General features: G+C 37.7%; 1 protein-coding gene across 1 annotated transcript in view; it reads right to left on the bottom strand.

Moving 5' to 3' along the window:
* The window catches only part of LOC138042624 (very low-density lipoprotein receptor-like), a 99578-nt gene that overhangs the window by 2625 nt on the left and 85015 nt on the right, over nucleotides 1-11938 (bottom strand). The window contains 7 exon segments of the mRNA XM_068888579.1: nucleotides 1894-2138; nucleotides 2911-3075; nucleotides 4844-5039; nucleotides 5913-6128; nucleotides 7859-7984; nucleotides 8698-8820; nucleotides 11266-11382. Of these exon segments, the coding sequence (XP_068744680.1) occupies nucleotides 1894-2138; nucleotides 2911-3075; nucleotides 4844-5039; nucleotides 5913-6128; nucleotides 7859-7984; nucleotides 8698-8820; nucleotides 11266-11382 (1188 nt within the window).

The following is an 11938-nucleotide window of genomic DNA, read 5'->3' as shown; positions in this document are numbered from 1 at the left end:
TAGATCAATGCTTAGCTTGGTTTCCCTGTTCGTTACGTTTCTGCTTACCGTGTTAGAAGGATATCAAACGCCAGTTAATTTACGCTAGCTTTTCCTGGCTTCTCCATACTTACAGGGGTGTTCGTTCTGTTTTTGTTGCGTGTTGGGGTTTTGTCGCTTTAAAGTGCATAGTCTGAATGTCAGTCGTTTTGCGTTAGCCTTTTTGACTTGTTAACGTAATATACACGCTTAACAACCAACTTGCAACCGAAGCGACTATTTTTATTTTTTTGTTTTTTGCTCTTTCTGTAGTCTAGTGTGTTGTTTTGAGTTAGTCTGTTGTCAGTTCTGTTTTCGAATTGCCTTTGCCACGTGCTTTGGTTTTTCATTTGCATGTTTAATTTTCCCTAGTTTTTCTTGTTGACTTCGTAATAATCATCGGTGCAATTTTTCGTCCCAATCAAATATTTATTTGTCCCCTTGCCTGGTTAGGCCGCCCCGGATGAAATTGCTGCAGTTCAGGGGAGATTGCTGCTGTTAAAAACCACCTTGTTTAAAACACCGTCCACAATGCCCTCTAGACTTTGAAGCATTTCCCGTCCCGCGGGCTTTTTTGATGAGCACACTCATCGCAGCGCCGGTTGACAACAGGAAAAATGACGCCCAGGCCTCCTGCTACAATTTTATCCTCTATCAGACCAGGTCCCTCTCATCAAATGCGTCGTTTCAGCCAGTCCTCATTAAGCTTCCAGGCGATAAGGAGGAGATTGCTATTGCCAAGGGATTAAAAAGACTAGCGTTTGCCGCTTGTGGGCAATCCGAGGTTGCCGCATACTAGTAGCCCCGGAATACCTATTGTATGTTATGCGTGTGACCTCCAAGGTCACATCACCAAAAATTGCCGGGTCAGTAAGGCCCTAACAACTTTAACTGCTCTACAGGTGCACTGTTCTCCTAATTGTATATTGGCATTTGTTTACAGCCTGTTTTTGTATTTTTATTTTCTTCCCTTGGTTATTTTGTTCCTTCTCCATTTCCGAGTCTTGTCCAGGGCCCAGTTGTTCAAAAGCCGATTAACGGTAATCCCAGATTAAAAAATAACGAAGGAGTTTATTTCTCTACTCCCAAATGCTGTTCAATGCTGATATTCGGCAAAACTTTACATTAGAAGAAGTCAATCTTGAAAAACAAAAATCAACAAAAGAAACTTTCACCAAAAAGTTGAGAACATGAAGCAAAAATTTACGCTAATCCTGGATTAAGTTAATCGGCTTTCGAACAACCGGGCCCAGGGGTATAATCTAAACAAAACCCTTTTCCAGTCTTCGGGCGGATTCCTGGCTCGACTTGGTTGTGGGGTTTTATTTGCCTCCCCTAGCGTTCTCCTTGTTTTCGTTTTTCTTCTCTCTTTTAGAAACGGGTTCCGCCCTTTGATTTCGACTGGCTTATCTATTCAGCTGTTTCTCGTCAGTCCAAAACTTCTCGGTGTAATTGGGAGGGACAGCTTTGCCGTGGCTTGGTTTCTCTCCCCCATCCCCTCCCCTTCAGCGACGTCTACCATTCCCACATTTATACCTCCACTCTATCTTATGCAAAATTTTTCCTCCCATATGTTGTCAGCATAAGCTATAGAGTGTCTTTTGGATGAGTGTGAATTTGTCACTATCCAAGACAATGTAATGTCTTTGCATAATGCTTGGCAGAAGGTACTGCATCCCAGTCCACAGGTCTGCCAGTAAAATGCCAACCATACACTTAGGGTATCCATTTCTTGATGAGATGTAGTCCATGCCAGTGACACCATGGGGCAATGTAAAAATTGTGCAATAACCTCAAGCTATGTAGTAAAATCCCTACTTTCATTTGCCTATTCTTTTTCCAAAAATCTAACACCAGTTTTAAAAGAAGGCCTACCTTGAGGCTGACGAAGGGGGTGGTATACACGAATATCCATGTTGGACCACACAACAGATAGCAACTTGCGTTTATCACCTCCAGTGAATTTGTTTATCTGTCTCACTCCTTTCCCAAACCTGTTCCAGTCTGTGTAGTACAGATGGTTCTCAAATACTCCCAGGCCAAAAGGGTGATGTGGTATAATTAGGGCAATGCGTCGACGATCACTGCCATCATATTTGCTGGATTCTATCTTCTTAAACCTTGAAAAAATAAAAAATAAAAAGGTTTAGAACTCTGTTGAGTACAGTATGTATTTTGTTGATTCTACTAACAAAGTTTTGCCCTTTATAGGATTCAGACCGTTATGGGACTTCCAAGGACACAATTTCCACTGTCGAAAATCTACATTAACCCATTGACCCCTGAGAGTGACACTTGATAGATTTTACTCTGTCTAACGCCAGACAATTTTACTTGTTAATGAGGGGGGGGGGGGGGGGGGTGCACGTCCTAGGGCGTTGGAGGCGTGAATGAGTCAACAATATTTAAGGCTTCATTTTCCCCATTTACATTTGTGCAGTACTTTTCTGTGGGTAAAATAGAGTGAGCAAGAAGTTTTATGGAATTCCCATCACTAACGTAATTTTTTCACTGACATTTATGTGACACTTAAGATTAACAATTTTCAAGGTTTGCCCTAGCTTATCAAGGCTAGTAGGAGCCATGTATTGAGAACAATAGAATACCAGGCATTTGCTTGTTAATACAAGACATCAAATTCCATGACTCTAACACCCCCCAAAAAATCATGAAGTTAATATTATTCATTAACCAAAAATAAAACAAATTTATTCAAAATTCCTTCACTTCAACTTCAATATTTGTAAAAGTATGAATGTACCAGTACCAAGAAAATAACTTAATTTTCAAGGAGTTTTTTACAGGACCCCAGATGTTTTCCAGGAGTAACATAAACCACGTGAAATAGAATACACACACACACACAAAAAAAATCCTTCCTAAATAAAATACCTAGCATCAGCCCAGTAAATTCGCTGCAAGGTGTAATCAATAGTTAATCCATTTGGCCAACCCAATTGTCCAGAGACAACAATACTCCTTGTTTCCGGACTTCCATCCATTCCTGCTCTTTCAATTCGTGGGTTGCGTTCGCCCCAGTCTGTCCAAAACAGGTACCTAATGAAGAGTGCAATTAAGTTGTTTGAATAGTTATTACATTTAAACTGTGAACTATCTATCTCTATCTGAACACCTGCATGCTTAGTCTCGAAGGAAAGATAAAATTTATCTTTCCTTCGAGGATATACAGGTTATGCATGGTCAGAATATCATAATTGCACCTTGAAAAACAACTGTGTTATTCACCACACAAGAGGTCATATTAGGAAAAATACCATGTGAACAAGGTCTGGAGTATGGCCTGAGAACACAGGCCAACGGCCATAGTGGAGACCAAGAGCACAGTTTTTTTCCCTACAACACTAGTTCATTTTAATTGGTACTTGTTCAAAACAATTGGGTATACATGTACACTTGCACAGACTGACCATGCAAGGACGTCAAATAACTGAATGCCAGCAAATGTCACATCCTCGCTGTTGGGTTATTTACACTTACATGTATGTAGATATACAAGAAGGAAATTTACAGGTATTGAAATGAAATAGAGAAAAAAAAGGGGCGTATTGGCCTCCTGAAATAGGTAAATAGGGATCGTAGTTATTAAAACAAGGAATGACCTACAATGACCAACAACTAGAGCTATACAATGATATAAAATCTAAAATGACCTACAATGAGGTACATTATAAGCTAAAATAAGATGAAATAAAAGATAACTTGCAGCTCTGAGTGCACTGCAGCATGTTTGCAGTACAAACCTAAGATTAAAAATATTCACTCTGCTTTTTGAACCAATCAAAACCTCATTGCTGAGCAAGTTGAAACTTTTCATTGTGCACTCTGAACCAAACAAAACATTGCAGGAAGAATAAGTTACTTATAATCTATTTTTTTCCCAGCTCTATTTAAGCAAAGCCTTGATATTTGTACATTTTCAATTTAGCTTTGAAACAAAGGAGAAGCATCCAAGGGTCTTTTGGCAATTTATTTCTGCCCTCAAGGTCATGGGCGTATAATGCTGTTGTTATTTGGGCTGTCATGCAATAGACTAAAAGCGTTGTGTGACAACACACAATGGATGTTTCCCGCTCATCAAACTCTTCACAATTAAGTAGGTCATTGTAGGTCATTGTGGCTCACTGTAGATAGAGCTCTCATTGTATCTCATTGCAGCTCCTTGTAGGTCACTGTAGGTCATTGTAGATCACTGTAGGGTGATGACTGTAGCTCATTTCTTGTTTTATAGTAACTATGGGATTAAAGAACTAGCAAGGACTTTGCAAATTAAAAGTCAAGAATATGGGTTCTGGACTGCTAAGAAAAAAATTGGAAACCTTATTTTTACATATTAATGCACATTTGTATTAGTTTTCTTTCAGACCACTTCAGTTCATCCAAAATGATGCATTAGAGATGTTGGCAATTTTCAGACCACTTTAATTAAGACATCTCTTCACACAGGTGCTAATCTGAAAGATGTAAATGATCAAGACAAAAGTCCCTGAAAAGCGATCTTTTGCTGATTATGTGCCAATTAATAAGTGACAAAATAAAAACATCAATCCAAGAAAACCACCCATGCACTCATCAGGTGTTTTTGGAAATTAAAACCTCGATCTTCCTGAACATGTAATGGTGAGCAACACGAGATCCTGCCATCTAATCAATTTTTTGTCTGACTGAACAACAGATTTTAGTCATTTGCCAAAAAAAAAGCAATTAATGGACGAACATCTTGTCAGCTAGCAAGAATCATACGAGAACAAGAGCCTGAATCAAAAGTAATTATTTGAAATGAACAACACAAAATATAAATACAAACCCATGAAAAGGATCCACAACAATGGCCCTTGGCTCGTGCATGTTAGAATCAAAAAGAGTAAATCGGTTGGAGCCATTGAATTCTGCAACCTCTATCTCGTTGTAGACTCCATCAGTCCAATATATTTTCTTAGCAACCCAGTCAACAGCAAGACCTTCAGGAGTATGGACATCAGAGACAATAACCTCACACAGAGCTGAAAGACAACACAAAAGACATGCAAAAAGAAGTATTAACATATCTCTTATATTTACATTGCTGCGACTTTTTTAATACTTTCTGCAGCATCTCACTTTCAAGCACTAAACGCCAGACTGCATTTTGGCTTCCAATCAAATTTCTGCACAAGGCCAGGAAGAGAATTGGGAGTTTTTGTTCAGTTCACAGCTTGAATACAGTTATTAGAGGTTCTTCAGTTAAAAGATCTGTACAAATTCCACAGCTCTCCAAAGATGTTGATTGGTAGGTTATGTCACACAATATTGATTTTGGCATCGGTGGTTTCATGTCAACTCTTGGCTTGGTGTTGGAAATTTGATTGATGGAAGCCAAAATGCAGTTTGACTGTTAGTGCTTTAATTAAAGATGAGATTCCACAGAATTATCAAAATTGCACTAAGGAGGTATGTATGTCACCCCAAGAACCAACAAACCAAAATTGAGACGCCAGACGATTTTACTCATCAACTAGGGCTGTCCTACGGCGTTTAAGGTGTCAATAATTATTAATGGCTTAAGCAAAAACTAATAATACTGTAAAGGATATTTTAATAGCAACAACTGCAAAATCGGCGGTTGTGTCCCCTTAGCTTTCTCACCATCATAAAAATAATTATTAATATGTGGATTGGTTCAATTCTGTAGGAAATTTCCTCTGTGACAGGGAGCACTTACATAATTCAGAAAATGACCCCAAGAGCTTATACATTGAGGTAAACAAAACCTTGCTCTAATGGGCATTATGATCACAGAGTTCAAACTCTGGAGGTGAGCAATGTGGTTCCCACAGTGCACATTATTCAAACTTATAATATAGAATCATAACAATAAGAGAAATGTGTGCCATTACTTGCACTGCTTCCGTGCCTAGGAATCTGTGCACGACAAATCCTCCTCTCTCGTACATCTGTCCAGTACATATAGTTTTCGCGATAGTCGTAGTCCAGGGCCACAATGCCTTTCTGATTCTTGACAATATCAGTGTAATCATTAATGGTGGAACTATAACTGATGCCAAGTTTGCGAATTGTGTGCTGGGTTGAAAACACCAGAAATGGGGTAGTCTCTGCGAAAAATTACATTTAAAAAGTAGAGTAAATAAAAAATAAAAAAAAAATGGGGAAAACAAAAAAAATTACTTGCAATCTAAATTCCTGGTAAGGTTTTAAGAATAATCCCCGGTTCTGACCATATATGCGTTGAGTAAAACATGAAAAATAAACATTTTCTGATTGTCTTCATAGTTCTATTTTATAGCATAGTTGATAGTACTATAGACCGAATGCATAAATGGCGGCTAAAAAAATATTCTTTTGTTTGTGCTAATTAGCCTCACTAGCCTCGTTTTCATGGACAAAATACAAAAGACAGGTTGCTTGAGAGCAAGGCTAGTGAGTCTCATTAGCACATCAACAAAAGAATAGATTTTTGGCCGCCACCTATACATTCGGTCAATAATGTGTTTATTTCTTCGGCTTTCAGGTCATCAAATAAATCAAATAAGTTGACAATTTATGCAAATGACTGAGGTCTCAGTTAATAAACCAGAATCTGGAAAAGAAAATGTAAATCACTAAACACTCAATTTACATAACTTAATGGGTTATATTCCCAATTAAGTACATGTATTTACCGTATTTACCCGTGTATAAGTCGACCCCATTTTTGATGGCAAAAAAAGCAATTTCTTAATTTCTTTGTTAAATGTTCATGGGACACTAATCTTGTATTCTTCGATTTCTGGAAATGTGGATACAAAAAAAATCAGGGCCTCAAGCGCTTAATACATGTAGTTTTGTGCATGTGGTTCAACATCTGTTGTATATGCGGGCATTTTGTCCTTGAGTTTCGAAAAAGTTCTCAGAAAATCGAACATGTAAACCTCAAACTAAACCTGTTTCGTTGTTCAAGGATAAAGGGCTTTAGAGGATAAGCACAACATCACAGGAAGCAGGAGTCAATCTTTGAAAATAACTTGCGAATGATGCGAAAATGTTCAAGGTTTAATTGGTCCCTGACTTTTAATTTCTCAAATGACAAACAAAACAAAACTCATAAACCAAACAATACAAAGTTTGCAAAAGCATTTGAGTCAGCCAGGTTTGTATAAAGAATAAAAAACATTCATTACCAACCAGCATTTTCACGCAACACAAGTGACGATGCTTGCACGCAAACACAAGGTATTGCGCCAGGTTACTAAGCCGTTGAACGATCGAGTTTTTATTTGAAGAAACAGAAATGCCTTTTAGAGCTTTCCGCCTTTGGAAAACGAAAATTTCCAGTGTCTATAAATTTCATATTTGTGCTTGTGAGTATCTTCAACATTTAGAGTTGGACAAATCCTTTTTCATTTCAACTGGAATTGCTTACATTCATTTTGAAGTCTTTTGTCATTCATTTTGAAGTCTTTTAAGTCGGCTTTTGTCCACTGCATTCGTTATGCCCAAGACAACATTATTATGTTAATTTTGAATAAATTACTTAGCTGGAACTTGGCTCAAAGTCTTTGACCCGTGTATAAGTCGAGGGCGATTTTTAGCGCTTGTTTTGAGGCCATAAAAGGTCGACTTATACACGGGTAAATACGGTAACTCTTAGGAAGAAAATAAAAGGACAAAAAAAATTGATAATGTCCTTTCCCACCAAAGTCTTTCCTGTAGAGCAGTTGTTTATAAATACTCTGTTACTACTAACCTGACCGTCCTTGAAAAAAACAAGAAAAAAACAGAAATACGACTGATGGCAGCTAGCTAGCTTTCATGATAAATTTGCACCATATTGAAGGAAGCTTACCTACTGCCCTGCACGTGTATTTGTCTGCATTCAAGTTATACCCTTGTTCACAGGTACATTTGTAACTCCCTCTTGTATTGATACAACCTTGACTACACTTTCCATACACCTTACACTCATTAATATCTATAATAAAAAAAAAAACACCAAGACACTTGGACACGACAACTTAAGTCTGGTTTATGCTGTTTAAGTTAGCTGCAATGTCTAATAGTGCTGCACCACAAAACTCTTAGAATTTTAAATTACAACCACACCAAACTTGCAAGAAAATAATTTTGTGTCCAGCAAAAATGGATCCCTGTTGAATGTCAGGTGGTTGTCATTTCCTTTAATAAAAAAAAGGAATTTCATATGAACACCATTTCCACAGCATTTTTTTTTTTTTTGAAATCCCAGTTAATTGAAATTCATCAAAAGACACACTGAACAGGGAAATCCATGACACCAGAAAGACAGATGGATGCATATCCATGCAAGGATATTTTCTGAGAAAACTTGTGGGAACAGGGCAGTTTATAGATCTTGACATAAAACTGGGCTCTTGCCGACTTATCCACTGAGGACACTGACCCTGGTCACAGTTTTTCTCTGTCCTTCTGTGGGCTTCATTCCATTAGTAGGGATAACGCTCACATGGTTTACATGGGTTGCCCAAATTACACCTAATCCCATAGGAATTGAGCTCTTCTCTTATGAGAACAAAACTAAGACCTCAAGGATCAGCAGGTTAATGATCAAGAACCATGTACCTTGACCAACACAGAGAACTGCATTCAGTAGCAAGAGCAATCTCTCCACAGAAAATCTGTATTCCCTAAACAACATAAATACAGTACCTTCACATGATCTTCCGTCATCAGCAAGGTTGTACCCAGTTTCACACGAGCATTCAAAGCCTAATTTAAGATCCTTGCACTTCTGTTGACAGGGGGGAATGCTACTCTTACATTCGTCAATGACTAGAAAAGGGAAACAAAAAAAAGACCATTAATAATTAAGGATTTTTTTCAGGCACTTTACAATGCCAAAATGCCACCACCACACCTACTAATAACTGCTTCCAACATGGGGTCTTTTCATGAATGCATCGTGGCATTGAAGTTTGCTTGGTCACAAAATTTGACCTCTGCTCACGTAGAGCTGTATCCGTGCCATTATGGACAAAAGATCATTTCAAAGTGATTTTCCAAAAAAATCAAATATTCTATTATTGAGCTTTGACATGACAAGACTTAATCATCTGGCACCATGATTTCTTTTGTTCTCGTGTTTGATGGGTGAAGTTCTTTTGGATGGACAGCCGTATCAAACATGTTTGGCGTGTGCATGTGTACCACACATGTAAACATGTTTCAACTGTTTGTCTACTGACTTTAACATCAGCATGTTTTGTCACCAAAATGATTTTTGACGTTACAAGTTTGGTCTCCAAACGGTTCCCATTTGGACAGGCCTTTAGAGTTTTGTACAGTACCACAACATTGCCGCATAAGCAACAACTTTGACGAGATCAAGCTGGTTTGGTTATAAGCTTGCGGCAGCTAATATTAATGAAGTAGGATCCAGGGTTCGTACACTTTTTCAGAAACAATTTTCCAGGACTTTTCCAGGCTTCAGATTGTTTTTTTTCCAGGACTCCAACATTCACCTTAACCCTTTCACTCTCAGAAGTGTAAAAAATTCATTTATACTTACAATTTCAACACATTGTCAGACATACAAGTGAGAACAATAAAGAAAAATATAGAATATCAAATACTTTGATTGAACACTAATATCTCAGAAGTAACATAAGAAACCCTTGCCAATATTAAGTAGAATTAATATTCACATCTTGGAATTGAAAGGGTTAATTAACTTTCAGCTCTAGGAGCTTTCCTTCCAACAGTACTGTTCTCCGATGTCCTTCAAGGTTGCCTTTTTTCCTTGGCAGATCTTCGCAAACCGTTTGATTTGGCAACCCAAGTAAGGTTTCTTGAATCTTCAGCCCTATCAGCAAATTCATCTGCAGTCTTTAAAAAAACCTCTAAATCAGTTTCAAACTGCCATTTTTTCTTCTTTAGCACATCCATTACATCCATTGTCACCTTTCTTTTAAGCATGTTTCCCTGGGACACCTTAATTCTCTTCTGCTCTTCTAGATAGGAAAGATACTTCTGTCATGCTCCAGCATATGCCATAAGAAGTTGCTTTGAGATTTCTACATTGGCAAGGCCTCCAACTGATTCAATACGATCATGAATAATCCTCTGTGCAATGAACAATCTTTCTGAACGGTTCTCAACTGCCACTTCTTTGTTTACAGAAAAGCCTCTTTCAACTGTGGCTTCACCATGAACAGCAATAATTCAACCACCCTCCATACTTTCGCCAGTTGCTTATCACCAGCCATGTATTCGTACAACAGTGTGTCAAGTCTTGAAGACGAGTCATTAAGGTCAAAATCTTCAAAGTCAGGATTACCCGCACATTCATCCAAAAACTGTCCAAACCGATATATCACTGATATATTTTTTTGGACACATTCTTCTTTCTCGGATGCCATTAGCCTTGGATCCAGACAAGGCACTTCTTACTAGTCCATAATATTTATTAGTGTTTTGTCAAGCAGTTTAGAAACAAGTTACAAAAATCATGCATGTATCAAGGTTACTACTGCACATGAGCTCATGATGATACGTGAGCCTTCGATCCAGTGTTATATTCGAGTCTGCATGTTATCTAGTCAGTGTCAAGATCAGAAGGGACCTTGTAATGAGAAATAACATAACAATAAAAATTTATGCGGTCAAAACTATAAACGCTTACGTTATAATAATAATAATCAAAAAACTTTGCTCCTTTTTTTTTAGGGAAAAGGTTATTACTTTATTCAGTTTAACAGATTTCCAGGCCTTTCCAGTCCTGGAAAATGTGATAACAAAATTCCAGGACTTTCCAGGACTTTCCAGGACCTGTACGAACCCTGAGGATCACATTACTTATATAATCTTTCCACACACCTTTTCAGTCATTGCAAAATATATTAGCATTTTTGTTTGATGTCAGTTTGGAACTCTTCAAATCCTCCAAAATATTACAATAATAATATTATACAACGCAGATACAAGTCCGGCAAAAGTACTCAAAGCACACCTCTATCAATCACAAAAAAAATATAAATATATTATACATATATATATATATTAAAAGTCAATAACAATGATTTTAGATAGCACTCTTTCTGGAGAAGCATTTCTCCTATTAAAAGGCTAAATGAAAAAAAATTTTTTAGAAATCCCTTGGAATGAGTTAATCCTCATTCACTAAAACTCATGAACTTCTTTACTTTCACTGAGCATGTCATTCAAGGATTAGCTTTTAGAAGTTCTACACAGCCTCAATCCTTACAACTGATAACTTACAACAACTTAATGGTTCATCCTCCCCATATGGACAATCTTTTGTGTGATCACATATCTTGCTTTTAGTTATGCACTCAGAAGTGTTGCCACACTTGAATTCATCCGCTGTACATTTAACTTTGTTGAAAAAAAAAAAAACAGTTTTAACATAAGGCAACATGTTCCAGTTCTCACACACAACTGGGAGCCAGTAAAGCCAAGCCAACCATGCATGCAGCCTAATCGTCATCACGGAGCTTCAGCAACGACAACAGCAACGAAAACGTCACAAAATTGCATATTTTGTGAGCAAAAACAATAGCTTTGCACGCTCTGCATGTGCATCTTTTCATTTTCGTCTATTTCTTTAAAACAACAAATTGAATGTGAAAGGACCACATTCAAGGTTTTAGGGAGAACATCAGAACATCAGAACATCAGAACATCACTCCCCTAAATTGAGCACCGTTCATATTAGTTCCTTTCTTGACGGTTTACATCTTTGTCACCTTAAATGCTTGGAATAGTCCCGAAGCCATTACCATACCACAAATTCACATTTCACAGTGACGTTCTCATTGCCGTTCCAGTCATTACTGAAGCTCCCTATTTATTTAACACAACCAAAACGTCATAGGGTAACTACATGCATCATAATAGACCTTAATCGAAAAATCATGAGCACTATTCACAA

Source organism: Montipora capricornis, chromosome 3, assembly GCF_036669925.1.
Source record: "Montipora capricornis isolate CH-2021 chromosome 3, ASM3666992v2, whole genome shotgun sequence".
Lineage (NCBI taxonomy): Eukaryota > Metazoa > Cnidaria > Anthozoa > Scleractinia > Acroporidae > Montipora > Montipora capricornis.
This window is presented reverse-complemented; position numbering and strand designations above follow the sequence as displayed.